This window comes from Leptopilina boulardi, unplaced genomic scaffold (assembly GCF_019393585.1).
Source record: "Leptopilina boulardi isolate dan_hultmark-lab unplaced genomic scaffold, ZJU_Lbou_2.1 LbouV2_51, whole genome shotgun sequence".
In the NCBI taxonomy this organism is placed as follows: domain Eukaryota; kingdom Metazoa; phylum Arthropoda; class Insecta; order Hymenoptera; family Figitidae; genus Leptopilina; species Leptopilina boulardi.
Window position 1 is genome coordinate 1,097,484 of NW_026137996.1, and position 21,714 is coordinate 1,119,197.

The 21,714-nt window shown below is 25.5% G+C and overlaps 1 protein-coding gene across 2 annotated transcripts in view; it reads right to left on the minus strand.

The window, feature by feature from the left end:
* Positions 1-21,714, minus strand: part of LOC127289858 (synaptic vesicle membrane protein VAT-1 homolog-like) — a 41,105-nt gene that overhangs the window by 2,918 nt on the left and 16,473 nt on the right. Inside the window, exons 2-6 of one of the 2 annotated variants that reach the window (XM_051318078.1) lie at positions 10,650-10,779; positions 7,643-7,858; positions 977-1,122; positions 678-855; positions 16-442 (exon numbers count right to left, since the gene is read on the minus strand). In XM_051318078.1, the coding sequence (XP_051174035.1) occupies positions 16-442; positions 678-855; positions 977-1,122; positions 7,643-7,858; positions 10,650-10,779 (1,097 nt within the window). The remainder of the gene's footprint in view (positions 1-15; positions 443-677; positions 856-976; positions 1,123-7,642; positions 7,859-10,649; positions 10,780-21,714) is intronic. The other variant, XM_051318079.1, reaches the window with a different exon arrangement.

Sequence of the window (21,714 nt, forward strand, 5' to 3'; positions counted from 1 at the left end):
AAAAATGTGACTAACCGCTGTCAGATTTGTCCTCCGACGTGCCATTGGTTAATTCAGGCTCCTTTTTCTTCTCGCTCTCTTCAGAATCAACACTTGCCGCTTTCTTTTCTTCCTGATTTTGATTTTTCTTGTCCTTTGTTTTGCTTTTAGCGGGTGTCGCTGGCTTTGGTTTTGGCTCCTGGCTAGGATCCAAAACAATTTTTCCAACATTCTTTCGATCGTGCATCCTTTGCATTGCCTCAGGAACATCCTCGAGTGCCCAAGTTGAATCAACAACTGGCTTTACTTTGCCATCTTTCCACAATTGGAAGACTTGATTGACAGCTTTTCGTACAAATTCATAACATCCACTTTGGTACATCAAGTGACGCAAATTAAATCCAGAAATTGTCTTGTTCTCGTAGAATAATTTAATAGGAGACACTTTGTCGACTTGCCACCACTGTAATTAAAAAAAAAAAAATCAATTATTTAAAGAACTTTGTACAAAAATAATGAGAAAGTAAAAAAGAAGCCAAGAAGAAAAAAAAACCATTTTAAATTAAATAAGAATAAAAAATAAAAATGCGAAGCAAAAAAAAGGTGCGAATAAAAATTATTTTCTTTCTTTTGTAATTCTGAGGTATTAAAAAAAAAAAACTAAACTAAATTGTTAAAAGAAAACGTGCATGTTAGACCTGAAAGTATTTGCTTACGGATCGGGCTGCGGAGAAAATGCTTTTGGTTTCTCCAGTGACAACATTGCTCGATCCGTACAAAATGTATCTTCCCATTGGTTTCAAAAGATTGTAACCATGATTGCATTCCTGGCCGCATAAGCAATCTAAAACAATGTCAACACCTTCGCCGGAAATTCTAAAAAAGAAAATTAATTTTCATTAAATATTAATAATTATAAAGTAAAATTTTTATTATATTGTAATAATTCTAAATTTTTCAAATTGAACTTGATCAATATAAAATTTTTATAACTCACTTTCTGACTTCGTTGACATAATCAACACCACGTTCAATGAGATGATCGATTCCAGTATCCTTGAGAGATTCATGCTTTCCTTTGCTGCAAACTCCAAAGATGGTGACATCCTTTACAGTTTTAGCGAGTTGCACAACAGCTTGGCCCTGTAATCACAAAAAAAAAAAATTATTTTATTACAAAAATTATTTATTAGAAAATAAAAATTACTTTACTATTTAAATTCTATTTTTCTCATTTAATTTTTTTTTTCAAAACTAAAACTTTTTTTTCAATTGAAATAAGAATATTTCTATTTTTATTCTCGTCATCGGTAATATATTATTGAGAAATCATTACAAAAATATCAACAATGAACAAAGGGATATTTATTCGTGGAAAAAATATATTGTTAAAGAAACCTGATTATCTTGGATATAATAAAGACCAAGATAAGAGAAGCAATGAGAGGGGATCATTTCTCGTAATTTGTCATTTTATCAATGTCCATTGAGTCATTGGGTCTTAATGTTGATTTTATTTTTTGATGATATAAAAAAAAGGGCAACCTAAAGGAAGGACACAAAGTTACTTAACGCTTTTTCTCGCGTACATTCCATAAACATGAAAGATACGCTTTTTTCAGGGAAAGAAGAAGAAGAAGAAAGGGTGTGGTCTTAACAGAAGGGGAGGGAAAAAAAAAAATATATATATATATAAAAATCGACACAAGCCGCGTGAGATTTTAAACAGAAGTAGCATTCATTATTTCCGAGAAAAGATCGTTTCTTCTTCCTGTACATTTTGTCTTCATTTCTTTCTCTCTTTCTCTCTTCCTCTCACACTCGATCTTTTACTCTTTTCTCCCCTGCCATTCCTTCCTCATGATCTTTGCGTGGCCCTGCAACTCGACACCCGATACTTCCAAACCAAGAAGAAAAAAAAAAAAAAAAGCGGCCAACCAAGAATTTTAAACAGTCGCTCTAAATTGTATCTCTTCTGTACGATGTACACTAAAATTCAGTAGAATGTAAAAGAGGGTGAAAGCATTATGAATTTTTTTCTTTTTTCTTAACTACATTAATTTCTACTCTCTTTTAAATAATTTTGTCTCGTACAAAAAAAAAAGAAAAATCAAAAGAATTTTTATTTTATCAATCGTCAAGTATTAAATTTAATTTCTTAACAATAATATCAATAATTTGTTCAGTTAAAAATTTTCATAAAAAATAATTTTCATTTCTTTTTGATCATAAACTTTCCAATAATAATTGGAAAGTAGTTCCGTATAAGAAATATGTAAATACATATTAAGTTATTCATGAAAAATGCAAAGAAGTTTTTTTTTCAATTCGTGAAAACAAAATTTCTATTTACTCGCAAAAGAAAATAAAAAGAAATACTATAATAGAAAAATAAAATTTCAATTTTCAAAGTATTTTCGAAAACAAATCTCGATGACAATAGGAAAAAAAAAAAAAAAAACGAATTAACGCCCCGCGCATTATAAATTGATGATATACACACATTATATTTTCAATAAAAGAACCGGAAAAGCTAATAATAATCGATGAAAGGCAGTATCGGCTTATCCTTCGTTTTGCGGGATTCTTCGCCGATTCTGATGGTATTTAGGAGGATTATAATGGAATATGGTGTTGATTGATGAGTAATTGAATTTCTAAATCGTCAGACAAAGACTTATTTGACTCCGGCTTTAGTCCAAGGACAATAAATTTCCTTCGAACCAATATATATATATATATATAGTCGGCGAAAAGCCGGACGACGTTTCAGAGACGCTTGCGCTTGATAAGTGGTCAAAATCCATTCTCATGAAAAGTAAGTCACGTAGATGGAAAAAGTCGTGGGAAACTTGAGAAAAAGGTAGTACTAGTATTCGAGAAAAATGGTTTCTCTCTCATCCGGGCTTTCGCACCCGCACCCTTTTAACATTTTCTCTGAGCTTTCTTTTCTTTTATTTATTATTATTATTATTTATTTTTTTTTTTTGTTAAGCGCGCATGTGACATGTTATAATAATACTTCTTTTTTTTTTTTGACTCAAAGAAGCCACTTAACAAGATATATTAAGCATTGTCCTATCCACCAGCATATAACATTCGTCATATCCGTTCCAAAATCAGTCTTGAGGAAATAAATTCTTATTAAATATTCTATGAGAGAGATTTTACTTAATTTATTCCTCTAATAAAGATGATTATATATTTATTCAAAGGAGTGGGAGATTCTATTAATGAAATCCTTTACAATTATATATATATATATTAATGTATAATTGAATGCCCTCTATGAAATTATTCAATAGACACTTTTTTCTCAAAAAAAAAAATAAAAAATGATTTTTTATCTCGAAATTTTAGAATCGAAAATTCCAAGACTTAAATAATTTTCTAAATTCAGAATAAAAATTTTAATATATTTTTTGATTTCAATGATCCGGTTTTGTACACTTGAAAAAAAACTTTATAATTTTTTTCATATTTACGAAATATGAATTTTTCAAAATTGAAGAATTTAAATTAATTTTTAATTTAAATTTAAATATTTTTTTCATTTTTTCATATTTTTGAAATATGAATATTTTTCAAATTTTTGGAGAATTTAAATGGTTTTTTTATTTTTCAATTCTCATATAACTTCCTTAAAAATGCATAAAAGTTTTTTTTTTTTTTTTTTTTTTTCTTCAAAATTTGTCTTTTCAACTGAACTTTTTCAAAAATTATAAAATTAAAATTTAGTATATTTTTCTCCCGGTTGGATGATCATATCTTGCAAAAATTTATTCATTTTCAGGGTGTCTAACAAGGATTGAGAAAAAAATTCCCTGACTTTTCCATGACATTTTTTGATTTTTCCCTGACTTTTTAATAACCTTATTTCTGCTTTCTTTGGACAAAAATATGGTTACTGACATATTTAACAATAAATTAATTTCTAATAGTAGTAACAACAAATGGTAATAAAAACCATTCAAGTTTTTTTAGATTAAAAAATTTTTTAATTCACAAAAAATTTTAATTTTTGTCGAAATTTTCCTGACTTTGAATGAAATTTTTTGAAATTCCCTGATATTTCCCTGACCAATAAAATTCCCTGACGTTTCCCTGACCGTTAGACTTTCCCTGATTTTAGTTTCTTTGGTAAAAATTATGATTTTCAGAATTTTTTAATATTATAATTTTAACGAATTGAAAAATAAAAATCTCATATATTTTCGAGAATTTCCATTATATGTTGAAAGGGAAGAAAAATTATTATTTTCGAAAGATTTCACAAACTTTTGAAATTCAACCACGTGGTGAAGGCGCGTCACATTTAAAATATAATGTGAATCTTGGAATTTGCAAAATTGATTCTAACACGGATCTCCTCCCTCCCTTTATTTATACTTGTTAATTCCAAGGATTTTTTTTTTTTTGGATCCACATACACATTTAAAGAGTTCGTTTAATACAGGACTCGAATTGCGAGTGTTAAACGAGCTTAAAGTGCCACGTGGTGTAGTTTCAGACGGGCGCGGTCGGTGGTAGGCGGTGGTCGATGATAGAGAGAGGAAAAGAGAGAACATTGCAAATCCAAAGGAGACAGAGAGAGAGAGAGAGAGAGAAAGATGGTTGCCTAGCAACCCTCATCCCAATGGTTTTCCCAGCCACCCCCATAGATTTCATCTTCTCAACTTCTGTTCATGGAGTTCACAAGCGGTACCAAAGGGGAGAGGGAGGTGAGGCAAAGAGAACTCTCCCCCCCCCCGATGAAGGGGGGGGCAAAAGGGGTCGAAGGACAGAGTGTGGCTGGTGATGGTGGCGGCTGCTGCTGCTTCTGCTTCGGGTGTAACCTGTTGAGTCGTATTGATCCTGAACTTTCTTGGACGAAAAGCACGTACATGAGAGTCGCGCTGTGAAATTCGCAGACTGAATTAAACTTTCAACCCGTAGTTGCTGGACCTTCTACATCCGCGTATTTGTTAAAATAAACAAGATTTCTTTCTTTCTTTCTTTCATTTTCTCTGCAGCTAAATCTCCTCACTATTCGAAAAAGAATATTTACATCCATATATACTGGAAGAAGAAAAGATTTTTATTTTTATTAAATAATAATAAATTAAAAAAAATTTACTAAACATGAAAAAATAGTTTTTCTGAATTTTTATTTTTGATACTTGAATTCCAAATTCAGAAAAAGAAGAATAACTTTTAATTCTATTTTGAATGAAATATTTTTAATTTAAATTTACTGATAATAATGAATGAAATTGCTTGATATGATTTCTTTGTAAAGATTATTATTACAAATCTGTTTACTACGCACTGTTTCTAAAAAAAAAAATTTTTTTTTTCAAACTCGAGACATTTGTCGAAGATAGATAATAAAACAGAATACTTAGAAATGATCTCGTGGCTATAAATTGTTACCAAAGTACGATAATAAAGCTTTGAATATTAAATTTAAGAAAAATCTTTATCTGACGATATTCCATTTAATCTTCTACACATTATTCAAGCTGATTATCTCGAATTAAGGAGATTTAGGTAAATAAATTTCTTATTCAATAAGAAATATAATATTTTTTTTAAATTATAGATTATTATTATTAAAATTATAATAATGAATAATAATTAATTAATAATTATATTCACAATTTTAAATAATTAATTTTATTAAATATTTTTTTTTCAATAAAATCTGGTTAATATTTATTTATTATTATTATTTTTACCATTATTATTAGGGACAAAATGATTCGCATAAACAGAAATTCGGATAATTAAAAATTCGAAATTTCGAACAAATTAACATTTCTGTATTTAAATGAAAATTCTGATCAAAGAGAATTTAATGAAAATAATTCAAACATATCGGGCAAATAAAGCGATTTGAAAAAAAAAAACCTCCAGGAAAACAAAGCGAAAATTTACGAATTTTGAACTTAAATTCAAAATCCCTGTTAATTAACGAAACAAATTAAATTCGATGAAAGAAAAATTAAATTAAATTTTCTATATAATTTCAAATGAGACAAAATCAAATATAAATAGAAGGTGGAAAAAAAAGAAGAAATTCGATTACTGCATTTACTCATGTCCCTTCGACCTTCATTATATTATATTAGTCTTAATTAATAGAATTCACTGCGGGTTGTCGGTACTTCATTTAACATTCCTCTGCAGCAATGGGTGGTTACTGGTTTACAAGTATTACTGATAATTCTCTCGCGGCAAACGTATGTACAATTAATAATGGTATGTCGCGTTTTCAAGCGAAGAGAGAAAGAGAAAGAGAGAGAGAGAGAGAAAAAGAAAGATGTGTATTCTCCTGTGATGATCCCATGGCAGAATTTAACTTTCGTTATATTTATATAGAGATGCGCGCAGGATTTCTAAGACCCCGCAAGAAGCATATATGAGCTTCGTCGTCATCGTAAAAGAGGGGCCCTAGTGGCACGTTAACTATAATTAATTACATTCCATCTGGACACTGCCTCAACTTCAAATCACCAACTGTTTGAAAAAAAAAAAAAGTTATCGCAAAAAGTAAAACAAAAAACTTTTCCCATTTTTTAATTAAAGTTTCTTTCTAATTTGAATAATTTCCAATTATTAATTAATTAATTTAGTAATATGACAGTTAAAATAGTAATAAAAAAAAAAATTATTTAATAAAATTCTTTTTTACAAATTTTAACAAAAAAAAATAAATTCTTTTGAATTTTTTTCCCTTTGGAAGTTTAAAGACGCAGTGCTAACTGAATAATCGATAATATCCGCATTCCTTCGAATTGTTTACGTAAATTCCTGATCCCTTCTTATACTTTTTTTCCCCCCTCAAAGTTTCGTCCCTATTTTAAAGTCGTTTGTGTTACTTTTTCTTCTTCGTTTTTTTTTTTAAATATTACAGTTTTAAGAGGCGGCAATTAGTCGAAGAAGAGGCAGCGCATTTCCGTGAGATTGCGACCTGATATGAAAAGAGAGAAGCGACTCTTGTTGAAAAAAGAGAAAAGTGAAATAGACGATACGGCTCATTCCAACGTTCAAAACACCTTGATCAATACTGTACAAAATGAATGTTCGATCAATTTAGAAGGTGTCAATTGATTTTTTTTTTATTATTATCTAATAAAAATATTAATAATATTTATAAAATGTATAATATTAGAAAGAATGAGAAATGCGTCATTTGAGAAAAAATAATTGGACCGTAATCTTAATTAACCCAAAGAAAGAAGCGCTTTCTTTTTTTTTTATTAAGAACTTAATTCTAACTCCATTTTTTAACTTGCCCTTAACTTTTTCTTACTGTTCCCTTAATCAGAGAAGAATTCTTTCAAAGAGAGCAATAAAGAATTTTTTTTTTTCTTTTTTAGGGTGAAATGTTAAGCTCCGGTCTTTTATTCGGATAAGAATTATGATGTCCAAAGAAAGGTCAAATGTTCTTTTACTTTAATGACTAGATCAGAAAAAAAAACAAAAAAAATTTTTAATATAATAAAAATTAAAAATTTTCATTTACTTTAAAATTAATATTTTCAAAAAAAAAAAAATCAAAATAATTTTTTTTTTTTAAATCTATGAATTAAAAAATGAAGAGATTTAATAACTTTGAAATCTTGGAATTAGAGTAGAGTAATTTGAAATTAAAAAGAGGGGGGAAAAAAAATGTACTTACGACACCGCCTCCAGCACTATGAAGAAGTAAACTTTTGCCAGGCGTGAGGTTTGCCAGCTCAAAAAGTAAAATATAAGCCACCGTGTAGTTCATGGTGATAGCTGCTGCATCCAGATAGCTCATGTCTGATGGTAAAGCAAAAACGGAAGTTGCTGGTACAGCTACAAGTTCGGCCCATGCTTTGTGGTCTGGCAAAGCGACAACTCTGTCTCCGACCTTAAAAAAAAAATTACAAAATATAGTGAAAATTGCTTCTCTAATTGCATAATTAAACTACTGCAGAGAACATAAAAAATTAAATGTAAATAAAAAAAATTATTTTAATAAAATTAAACAAATTCTTTTTTTTTTATTCTTCGTTTCAACAATCGTTTTACCAAAAAAAAAAATCAAAAATGGTTTTTACCTTTTTTTGAAAAAAAAGGGAAATTCTTTATATATATATATGTTTTCGGAACATGTGTTGAAAATTGAAAAACATTTTTCCGTTATATAAATATTAAGCGCTCGTGCCGTTGAATATGCTTTCTGAATTTCTAAAAATGAAGGGGCCATTATTAAGAGGATAAAATTTAGTTCCGGATCACGAGTCATAAATTCCGTTGGTAATCTAAACTTGCGCGTAAGCTTGGTAAAGGCTCGTTAAATTAACCCCACAAGTATTTCACCCCCCCTAAAATAGGTAGGTCGTTTACACGTGGTCGACATCTGACCTCGGGAAACCTTGGCTTTGACCCTGAGGTTTCAAAGCACCTTCACTTTTCCAGAATTAGTCATTTCCTATATAACATGTAAATTGTATACACAATAAACCTTATCTGTTGTATTGGAAAAAAAAACCAAAAAAAAAAATAGACAGTAAATAAATTATCCTATCCTGCAATGGGGTTTACAACCTCTATTCAAGTGTTTTCTTTTTTTTTTTTTTTTTTTTTAAACTCCCAAGTTTCAAGATCAAAAATAATCTCATGTTTTCCAAGTAAACGCGGTTGGCTGGTTTTAGAGATTTATAGTATTTTCTCAGTTAATGTTGAATTATGAGATTTTAATAATTCCCCCTGCGAGTATTTGTTAAAGAAAAATAATATTTTTTTTCTAATTTCCTTTAAGTGAAAAATAATTTGTATCTTTTTGTTGAAAAATAAAAATAATTTTTTTTTTTTTTTTGCTGGAAAATAAGAATATTTTTTTCTTCTTTTTTTGCTGGAAAATAAGAATATTTTTTTCTTCTTTTTTTGCTGGAAAATAAGAATATTTTTTTCTTCTTTTTTTTTGGTGGCAAAAAAGAGGAATGCAGGCCTCGGATCGACTTTAAGGCACAAAAAAAGACGTTTCAGTCGATTTATATTTCAAAAAAAAGTCGAAAAAGTCGATTTTTTATATTATAAAAAAAATTTAATTGGTTAATGAATATTTTACTTTAAATAACTATATGTTATTAGATATTAAATTTATTTGATTAATTCTGTAATGAGAATAATTCTATAAAAATATTATCAAGAAAATTTATTTCAAATATTTCACAATAAAACTAATTGTAAGAAAAATTTTCAAAATTTTATTTAAGTAGAAATAAATTTCCAAAAAAATTCTTGAAGTTACATTTTTATAATTTTTTGAAGTCTGATTTAAAGCAATTTATTCGAATTAAAAATTTTGCCATAGTTTTTAGTTTTGATGGTTAAAATAATTTCAGGCAAAAACTTAATCAAGTTTTACAGATTATTTATTAAAAAAATTTTTTTAAATAATAAAAATTTTGAAAGAGTTAAAGTTGAAATTATTAGAAATGATTGAATTTCAAAAGATTTGGTTAATTTTCAGACAATAATTAAATTTTACAGAACTAAAAATAATTTATTAAATAATTTTTTAGATAACATTTTCCAAAATGTAATTCAATTTTCAAAGATTTACAAAATTTAGATTTTTGAAATTAATTGAATTTCAAGTGATTTTTAATTTAAAATTTTTCATGATTTCTGTTACTAAAAAATTTATTAGAAATTGGAGACAAAAATACAATAATTTGAAAACTTTTTAAGTGAAAAATGATTTCAGATAGGTTGACTTTTCGAAGAATATTATTAAAAATCATTAAAAATAATTTGTTTTCACGAGAGTTATAACTGAAATTATTAAATTTCAAAAAATTTTAGAAGCTTTTAAATTGAAATTTTTGAAAATAATTGAATTTTAGTTGATTTTGAATTCAAATTTTTGAAAATAAATTAATTTTAGTTGATTATAAATTGAAAATTTTGAAAATAATGTAATTTCAATCGAAATATTGGAAAATAATTGAATTTTAATTGATTTTGAATTTAAAATTTTTAAAATTGTAATTGAATTTCTATTGAAATTTTTGAAAATAACTGAAGAATTTATTAGAAATTACACAAAAATTGAACTTTAAAATTTTTTTCATTGCAAAATGCTTTCAGATAATTGAATTTTCGAAGAATATTATAAAAATTTATTAAAAATAATTAAAATTTTAGAAATAATTTAATTTCAAGTGATTTTGAATTAAACATTTTTTGTAATTTTATTTGCTATTTTTTTAAAAATTATAAACAATTATTAAATTTCATAAAAATGTTTAATTCAAAAATAATTTAAAATAATTGAATTTGTGAAGAATTTCATTAAAATTATTAAAAATAATTAATTTAGTAAAGAATTTTAGTTAAATATTTGTTAAATAATTGAAATAAAGAAGATCTGAAATTTTGCATTGTATCCTAAAAAATTACATATTTTGTTTTAGAAATTTTGTAAAAAAAATTTTTTTAAATGTCGAAATAGTCGCATTTTATTAAAATAAGTCGAAAAAAGTTGTATTTTTGAAAAAAAAAAAAAAAAAAAAAAGTCGGTAAAAATCGAAAAAGTCGTGTAATCCGAGGCATGGCGAATGGAAAGGAAAACGAAGTTCAATGAAAACTTTCAGTCTCGTTTTCTGAGAATGAAAATCGATTATTGTTATTAAATTATAAATATAACTTACTTTGAAATTCTCAACTCCTTCGCCAACTTGTTCGATTTCTCCAGCGCATTCAGAACCCAAGATGAAGGGAGTTTTTGGTGGAGAATCAATGGCTCCTTGTCTTGCCATCAGATCTTGGAAATTCAATCCACTGAAAATATAAAAGAGAAATTAATATATATATACATCACTGACAAATAGTAATTTTGAAAATATTTTTTCTATCGAAATTCAATATTTAAAAAATATATTATATTTTACAATTAAATTTTAACTTTACTATATGAAAATTTTCTCTTAATTTTGTATTAATTTTTTTTTTTTTTTGAAGAAACAAAAATAAAAAAAATTTTTAATTCCTTCCTGTTTAGTTAACATCTTAAATTCTAATCTAAACTCATAAAAGAATGTTCAGCATCCTGTAGAAATTTTTTTTTGAGTATTTCAAGATGTTGAAAGATACGAGGATTATGTTTTCCTTTATACTGTAAATGAGATAACTTCTCTTGGTATATATATATATGATTACGATATGCATATTTACACTTCCAAAAAAAATTATTTGCTTGAAATACTATTTACTAATATTTATACCAAATAATTAATATTTGCATTAATAAAATATTTGTTTTAAATAAAAAAAAATTAATTATTTAATTATAAATTGATATAAATTTTTTTTTTGCTAATAAATTAATTTTTTTTCAGTAGAAATTTTTGTCATTGAAATAAAAAAAAAAAAGGTAATATTTTTCAAAATCAATAAATAAATATTAGAGTTTTTCCGCAGTTCCCTTATAAAATGAGGGAGAAAGTACTTGGTGGAGTTCAGGTTGGTCTTTTACAGGCGCCACTGGGCCTAGACCGACGCCTGGCGTCTCACGCAACTGGTACTGTTCGTGCATCCTTGACAATTAATTTTTATGAATGCATACAATATGCAGGTAGTATGCCTCCGACAAATGAAACTCATCGTCAAGGAATGAGGGAATCTCCACTAAGTTTTTTTTTTTTTTTTAGAGAAAAATATAACAATTATTTCAATTTTTTTTTTATATTTTCTAAATTAACAAAAAAAAAAATCTCATTTTCTTTTTTTCCGCGCCTGTACAATAAATCAACTTTCTAAAATTTGCCAAAATATAAATTTTATGACCATTGGGATAACACGACCATTCATTTCTTTTTTTTTTTCTTTTTTTTTTCAAACGAGATTTTGGGATTTAGATACAAAAACGAGAGATGACAAAATAGTTTTCTCTTCGGTTTATAACAATGAAGTGAGCAGGACAATTGTAAAGAATGGTTTTCCGGGAAGAGAACGTTTTGTAGAGAAATATCTTTTCCTGGAAATAACCACATCGAACAATTAAAATCTGTTTCGTGGGTGTTGAACCGTTCAACAACCAGAAATTATTGTTTGAGGAAATGAGTGTCGCAAGCCTATATTCGTCAATTTCCTATAATAGTTAATATTTCATTCTCAAACTAATTTCAAATGAAACAAAGACCTAAATAACTAAACTCAATATTTCAAAAAATAAACTCAAATATTTACAATTATTTACTAATAAGTTTCATATTTTTTATATTGTATAATTTACTATCCCATTGAAAATATAATATTTCCAAAAATCTATCTTTGGAGTTTTCAAAGTGGACAAAAAAAAGAGATCAAAAAATTGATCGCAAAAGACATTCTTTTTCAAGAGAGAGAGAAAAAAAAAGAGGTGTGAAAAGTATTAGTGTCAAGTGTAAAAGAAAAATATTGCCTGTGCATTGAAGCGTTCACTTTGTTAACTTGATTCAATGACTCATTGCGACAAATTGTATGGACTAAGCAATGACTTCTCCTCAGGAAGTTACAATATTGATTAAAGAGATTCCAAAGCTCTTATACGTGAGCGAAATTATGTCTATTAAAAAAAAAAAATGGAATGCAAGATCAAAAAAAAAAATATCTAGAAAAATTTAAATATAAAAGAATTAAATTAAAAAGAAACAATTTCCAAGTGAAAAAATTAATAAATATAAAAAAGCGATTCAAATCTAATTTTATCATTAAATGAATCAGAATTTCGAAAATAGAAAAAAAGAATTCCTTGCAATATTTTATAGATCACGAAATAATTAATGTATATATACATATGTAAACGATGAATCAGTGTTGATTTTTTTTTATATACAACCACATGAATGGAAGGATCAATTGATGCGTTACAGGAATCTCGAGAAAGATACATGCTTAATCATATATCATTGGTATGAAATTGCGCAGATTGCTTCTAATCGTAGCAACTTAAAAAGAAGCAGCAAAGGAGCACCCAGTCAAGTGGCTTCATCTCAAAGCAAACGATTGATCTTTCAAATCAACTTTAATATACAGACCAATAATATTATTATTGACTTCGCATCAAATTATTATTATTATTATTATTATTATTATTATTATTATTATTTCCAAACAGAATGATTTGAACGAATTTTCAAATTCAAAAATAAATTTAAAGAGAAATTCTATTACAATAATAGAAAAGAAAAAATTTTGACTAAAAATAAATTCTTAAAAAATCATACAAAAATGTCTGACTGTATATTACACCTAAAAAAATGATTTATTTGAATCAAATAAAATATATTTGAATTAAATAAACGTATATTTGTCTCAGAGCCTACTAACTTATTTATTTGGCGTAAATAAAAATTTTTATATGTCATAAATAAATTTTTCTTTGGCTTAAATAAATTTTTTATTTAAATGAAATAAAATATATTTGCAACAAATAAATGAGTTAGTAGGCTCGGAGACAAATATACCATTTCTTTATAGTTATGAAAAAATATAAACGCAGTGAAACTTAATAAGAAAAAAAAAATAATTTAAAAACAAATTTTTTTTTCTTTCAAAAATAATAAAAAATTGAAAAGGCAAAGAAAAATCGAGGAGGCCTAGGTCTAGGTCATTGAGGAAATTTGATGACTCGAGAAAAATTCCTAGTAATATAAGTGAATGCTTGAAGCAACCCAAGTGCATTATCTCAAGTTGACCAGGGGTCTTAATTCTTTTAAATTACGTTAAATTGAGAGGAATAATTTTCTCTATATTCGTGTCGGGCAATTGAACGCGCGCGAATCAATGTTGATGACACGCAATATACATGTACGTATTATTATAATAATACACGCACCCAAGAGCGAATCTTGTGCGTATCGTCACTTTCTACAACTGTACAACAAAAGGTTCTAAATTCACATTACTTACTGTGTGCTTACATATATCGATCGTGAGACATTCGAGACATCAAGGCGCCCATCCTACACACACATATATATATATATATATATATATATAAATATATTATTATCAAAACACTAAAAGATGTCTTGATCTCGCGTGACTTAACAAACTACTCCGTTTTTTTTTCAGTACAATGACTCTCAATAATATTAATATATAAATTTCCGAGAAATTAATAACATTTTTAACATATTTAACTTTTTCAAAAGATGCTGGCGAGTGAAAACATTTTTCATTTTTACAAAATTTTATGGAAAAAAATATTTCAAATTAAAATAATAATCCATTCGGAAATATTAATTAAAATTTTAATTCCTAATATAACTCATTAAAATGTTTTACGAGAATATTACAAAAACAGAGAAAATTTATATAATATTTTTTGCAGTTATAATAAAAATATAACTTTACTTTTCCATTAAAAACGAAATGAAAATTAAATTAAAAAAAAAAAAAAAAAAAAAAAAAAATGTATTCACATTTTATATTGTAAAAGTTCGTTTAACTTTATTATTTGATATTTTTATGCCCTTTTGTTGAAAATTTTATATAAAACGCTGGAAAATTTTTATTCAAAAATTTTTCATAATTGTGTAAAAATAATTATTTCAATAATAATAATGATAATAATAATAATAATAATAATAATAATAATAATCTTTTATGATTCAAAATGAAATAGTAATTAATAAAAATAAATACTATATTATAATTAATCTTTATAATAAAAATTTTTTAAAATAAAAAAAAAAAATTACTCCAAAAAAATAAAATACCAAAATTTAAATAATATATATAAATAAAATAAATACAATTCAACAAATAAAATATAACCAATTTCGTTACAAAATTCAGGAAAAATAATTGAACGATTTTATAATATTGATAATAAATTAAAAATTTATAAGGAATCGAGTACTAGAAAAAAGTTTTAAAGTTTAAATAATTATTTTTAGCAGCATAAATAATCCAATCTCTCCCTCTCTCTCTCTCTTTCTCTGCGGGTCAAGAGAAATGGGTGGGGGAGAGATGGTAAAAGGAAAATTGGTATCGCGTTAAGTTGCATTAAATCGAGTATATACAGGGTGATTTTTATGTTCCGGACCCCCAAAATATCTTGAAAGGAAATAGTTTTTGAGAAAAATGTTGTATACAAAAGTTGTCAGGTTGAAAAAAATCTATTAAATTGAATAATTAAAAAACGGGCCCAGGGCCTTATGTGGGCCCTACAGACAAAAAAGTAAATTTTTTAAATGGAACCAAGTATTTTCAAACTCAGATTCTTGTAGCCAGTGATTTCCTCTTTTCAGACATGTGGTAACTTGTGGGCCCAAAGTTAAATTTGGGCCCAAAATTCGATTTTTTGTGGTTTTAAAGGTGATTTTAGTGTAACTTAGTTCCAAGGGGTTTTTGGTGTCCCTGATTACGAATCTGAAATCAGTTTTTAAAAATTTTTAATAACGGACCCAGAATGACTGATTAAATATGAAAAAAATGAAGGAAAATAATGAAACTTCTTATTTTAGACTTATTTAGCCTTCTAATTGTTAATTCAATTTTACTTTTATTGCTTTTAAATTAGTATCATAAACCTTGGGGTAAAAAATTAGATTTTTACCAATTTTAATATTTAGGGGCTTATAAGGCCCAAAATTAGATTTTCAGTAGTTTTAAAAGTTATTTTGTGTGACTTATTTCCAAGGGGTCTTTGTAGTCCCTGATTAAAAATCGGACATCAGTTTTTAAAAAATCAAAAAAGTGGACCCAAAAAGACTGATTAAAAATGAAAAACACTGAAAATTTTTTTTTTAATTTTCTCTATGTAATTTGCAACAATGTCCAAAAAATTTTGGCATTTTATTTAATACTTTCCTTACAATAAAAGTTTTAAAACGTGTCTTTTTTCAATTCTAAAGCAGAAAGTTTCCTTAAACTAAAATGACTCTTAAAACCACAGAAGATCCAATTTTAGAACCCATAAGCCCCCAAAATTTAAATTTGAAAAATAAACCAATCTTCCTTTTTGCCCCCAAAGGATAGTAAATTTAGAGCTGTGTAAAAGTAACATTAAGTTAACAAGTAAAATGCTAAATAGGTCTAAAATAATAAATTTCATAATTTTCCTTAATTTTTTTTATTTTTAATCAGTCATTTTGGGTCTGCTATTTTGAATTTTTAAAAACTGATTTTAGATTCGTAATCAAGAAGCTCGAAAACCCATCGGAACTAAGTTACAATAAAATGAATTTAAAACGTAATCAGGGAACCCAAAAACCCCTTAGAACTAATTTACACTAAAATCCCCTTTAAAACCACAAAAAATCGAATTTTGTTGATTAAAAATGAGTTTTAAAACAACTAAAAACAGAATTTTCAGCCTTATAAGCCCCTAAACATTAATATTAGTAAGAATCTATCAATTTTTTTTCCCTTAATGTTTATGATACTAAATTAAAAACTATAAAAGTAACATTGCATTAACAATTAGAAGGCTAAATAAGTCTAAAATAAAAAGTTTTATAATTTTCCTTAATTTTATTAATTTCTATGTCATTTTTGGTCCGCTGTTTTGAATTTTTAAAAATCGATGTCAGATTCATAATTTGGGACCCCGAAAACCCTTCGAAACTAAGTCAGACTAAAATTATTTTTAAAACCAAAGAAAATCTAATTTTGGGCCTTATAAGACTGTAAATATTAAAATTGGTAAAAATCTGTTAATTATTTTATCCCAAGTTTTATGATACTAAATTAACAACAATAAAAGTAACATTGAATTAACAATTAGAAGGCTAAATAAGTCTAAAATGAGAAATTTCATTATTTTCCTTCATTTTTTTCATATTTAATCAGTCATTCTGGGTCCGTTATTAAAAATTTTTTAAAACTGATTTCAGATTCGTAATAAGGGACCCCAAAAACCCCTTAGAACTAATTCACACTAAAATCACCTTTAAAATCACAAAAAAACGAATTTTGGGCCTTATAAGCCCATAAATTTAAAATTTGTATAAAAATCTAATTTTTTACCCCAAGGTTTATGATACTAATTTAAAAGCAATAAAAGTAACATTTAATTAACAATTAGAAGGCTAAATAAGTCTAAAATATGGAGTTTCATAATTTCCCTTAATTTTTTTCATTTTTAATTAGTCATTCTGGGTCCGTTATTAAAAATTTTTTAAAACTGATTTCAGATTCATAATAAGGGACCCCAAAAACCCCTTAGAACTAATTCACACTAAAATCACCTTTAAAATCACAAAAAAACGAATTTTGGGCCTTATAAGCCCATAAATTTAAAATTTGTATAAAAATCTAATTTTTTACCCCAAGGTTTATGATACTAATTTAAAAGCAATAAAAGTAACATTTAATTAACAATTAGAAGGCTAAATAAGTCTAAAATATGGAGTTTCATAATTTCCCTTAATTTTTTTCATTTTTAATTAGTCATTTTGGGTCCGCTATTGAAAATTTTTAAAAACTGATTTCAGATTCGTAATCAGGGACCACGAAAACCCCTTGGAAACTAAGTCACACTAAAATCACTTTTAAAACCAAAGAAAATCTAATTTTGGGCCTTATAAGCCCCTAAATATTAAAATTTGAAAAAATCTATTGCTTATTTTACCCCTAGTTTTATGATACTAAATTAACAGCAATAAATGTAACATTGAATTAACAATTAGCAGGCTAAGTAAGTCTAAAATAAGAAGTTTCATAATTTTCCTTAATTTTTTTCATTTTTAATTAGTCATTTTGGGTCCGTTATTGAAAATTTTTAAAAACTGACTTCATATTCGTAATCAGGGACCCCGAAAACCCCTTGGAACTAAGTTACACTAAAATCACCTTTAAAACCACAAAAAATCGAATTTTGGGCCCAAATTTAACTTTGGGCCCACAAGTTACCACATGTCTGAAAAGAGGAAATCACTGGATACAAGAATCTGAGTTTGAAAATACTTGGTTCCATTTAAAAAATTTACTTTTTTGTCTGTAGGGCCCACATAAGGCCCTGGGCCCGTTTTTTAATTATTCAATTTAATAGATTTTTTTCAACCTGACAACTTTTGTATACAACATTTTTCTCAAAAACTATTTCCTTTCAAGATATTTTGGGGGTCCGGAACATAAAAATCACCCTGTATAATAAATTGTCTGAGTTGTAATGCATCTTTTTCATCGGGAGGTCAAACCAAAAAAAAAATATTATAAACAAAAATTTATATCCAACAAAACTTTTGTTGGGAAAAATTAAAAACAAAAAAAACGTATTTTACGAAAATATAAAAAAAAAATTTAATAAATTAGAGAAAAAAAAAGGAATTTTATAGCAAAAACGAAATAAATTAGAAACTAAAGCAAAATTTTAATAATAGAAAAATGGCAAAACGAATGTTTTTTTTTTTTTTTTGCAACTCAAGACAAAAGATAATAAAGATCTTTAAGAACTCGACAAGGCGCGCAGTAAGTAATTAAATAGAAAGTTTCGTTCCCAATATTTTTTTTTTTTTAATTCTTTCGTTCAATAAAACGAATATATACACGTGATGAAATACGTATTATAAAAAAGTATATATATAAATATTCAGTCAATTTTATTTTGCATTGATGACCCTCTGTTCGTTTGGCGAGGAGAATATTATCAATTGTTTTCGAATAAATACTGAAACATCGTTGCTGCAGACTCTTTGTTTCTTTTTATCGGCAGCCACCACTTTTATATATATATATATATATATATATATATATATATATATATATACTATATATTATAATACCGCGTAGGTGTAGATGCGTTCTAATTATTCCTGACTTACATTTATATAACTTTTATATAGAATTGTTGACAAAAGAAATTTTGTTATTCTCAATCTCATTACTTTTATTCTTTCCTTCAAATATTAATAAAAGATAATTTCCCTTTTTTCCACGTTATCAAAAAATAAATAATTATAAATTATTTCTAATTTATAAATAGTTTTTTTTTTACTCTATTTTTACAATTTACTATTTATATTCAATTAATTTAATAATTAATTAAATATCTAAATAAATAATTAATTAAACATAATTAATTAAATATCTAAATAATTAATTAAACATAATTAAATAAATTCTAAATGAAAAATTAATGTAATTATTTGAGGAGAAAAAATGAGAAAAATTGTATAATATATTTTGTGAAATTTTATCATGTAATAAACTTATTTAAGACAATAAATAATCTGAAATCTCGACGCACTAATCCTAGAAAATATTCACACCAAATTTTGAATATTTTCAAGAGTTTTTTCTACAACTTGATCCCTAATTCTTTTTCATACCATAAACTCAGCATGTATCCCAATTCGAAGCCACTAAACATTAAAACTCAAATACTACGTAGGACCTGTCTACAGATTTTAGAATGTGAATATATATAATATATATATATATATACACACACATAGTTAACTATGCAGGCAACTTTAAGGATGCGGCTTTGTATTCATTGGACCCAATATGCCTTGTATCATATTTCTTTCTAAAACCCAAACTCTGAACCCTACTTTTACTCTTCATCATTTCTACATACCTCTAACTAAACTATTTCTCAAAAAAAAACCAACTCGAAATTTTTGATTTCTCAAAAGATTTTTATTTTTGTTTCTTTATAATAAATTTACTAAATTTTTATATTTTTGAATTTTTTTTTTTCTTTTTTTTTTTTTTTAAATTTCTTTTTGCCTAAATTTTCATTTAAAAGAATTTTTTACTTCGATGAATTTTCAACACTCAGAGAAATGGTATATTTATCTCCGAGCCTACTAACTCATTTATTTGTTGCAAATATATTTTATTTCATTTAAATAAAAAATTTATTTGAGCCAAAGAAAAATTTATTTATGACAAATAAAATTTTTATTTGAGCCAAAGAAAAATTTATTTATGACAAATAAAATTTTTATTTGAGCCAAAGAAAAATTTATTTATGACAAATAAAATTTTTATTTACGCCAAATAAATAAGTTAGTAGGCTCTGAGACAAATATTTGTTTATTTAATTCAAATATATTTTATTTGATTCAAATAAATCATTTCTCTGGGTGAAATTTTCCATTTTTGTAAACAATTTCTAAGTCTGCGAATTATATATATTTTTAAAATGATTAAATATATATATTTTCTTGGAGGGGATTTCTTTTTCTTTTTTTTTTAAATCCATCAAAGCTTGTGTACCAGGCACTAAAACTTGACTTTTTTTTCAAGAACCAAATTTATAGCCTCATGAGGGTACGCTAAACAAAACATCGACATCAACTTACATACGGAAGAAGGATCTTTTCAGAAATTTAAGGAATGAAACTCGATTCCAGATCTGGAAAAACTTTCAAGATCTGGTTTAAAATATAAACTCAAGTGCCGAAAAAAAATAATAATAATATCGTAAATAACTCAACGTCACCCTAAATTTTTATTTTTGGAACATATTAAAAAAAAAAATTTTTTGTATAAAATACGATACGAAAAACATTTTTTAAAAAAAAATTATATTATTGAAAGGAGAAAGAAAAGATTTACTATATATATATAGAGAACATCTCGAATGAAATGAAGAAATGATGAATCAAGCAGATCTTGAGGCAAACAACGATAAGAAACAAAGTATCAACATGTGATAAAGTTATTCACATTTATCTCTGGTTGCAAGAAATATTCGCATCAAGCATTGTCACACTCATATACATGTCACAAATGCAGAATATACAAATAATCAACAATGAATACTAATACAATGTATACATACCTCTATATATATATATATGCAACGATAACGTAAATTATGAAAAAATGTGATAATAATTAGCAATTTTCGTGTCAAGGTTCAAAAAATTCAATATACTCAAATTTTGTGCAAAATTTAATTTTACTTCAAACTATGTACCATTATATCAAAAAACATATAAATTTATATAGAAAAATAAATTCTATTCAAAAATAATATTTCTGTATATTATTTGAAACAAAAATATATTTGTACGACACAAATATAAATTATTATTTGATTCATGTTAAATATTCACTTGATAATTAAAAATAAATTAAAACACAATGTATTAAAAAAAAAAAAAAAAAAACGATTATATTTGAAACAAATTTTTGGTATCAAAAAAAAAATTTATTTGTCTCAGAGCAAAATAAATTATTTGTTACGAATAAATTTTATTTGATTCGAATGAAAAATTTTTAGTTCTATAAATTTTGTTTAGTTGAAATAAAAATTATTTAGCTCTTAGACAAATTTTATTTAGTTCAAATAAAAAATTATTTATAAAAAATAAATTATAATTATAAATATTATAAATTATATAAATTATATAATATATTATAAAATATAATATAATAATATAATATAATATATAATATTATAATATATTATATTATATTTATTATTATAAATTATAATTATTATTATTATTTATAAGCAAATAAATTTTTTTTACTTCTAATAAAAACTATTTAGTTCTGAGACAAATTATATTTTTATTTAATTCAAATATAAAATTTATTTATCTCTGCGACAAATATATATATATTTTTTATTTTAATTAAAATTAGATTTGGTTCAAATAAAAAATTTTTTTTTTACCTCTACAACAAAAATATATTTCTATTTAATTAAAATAAATTATATTTGATTAAAAAAAAATTTTTTTAGCTCTGCAATAAATATAATTCTATTTAATTAAAATTGAATTAAATTTGGTTCAAATATTTATTTTTTTTTTATTTTACAGT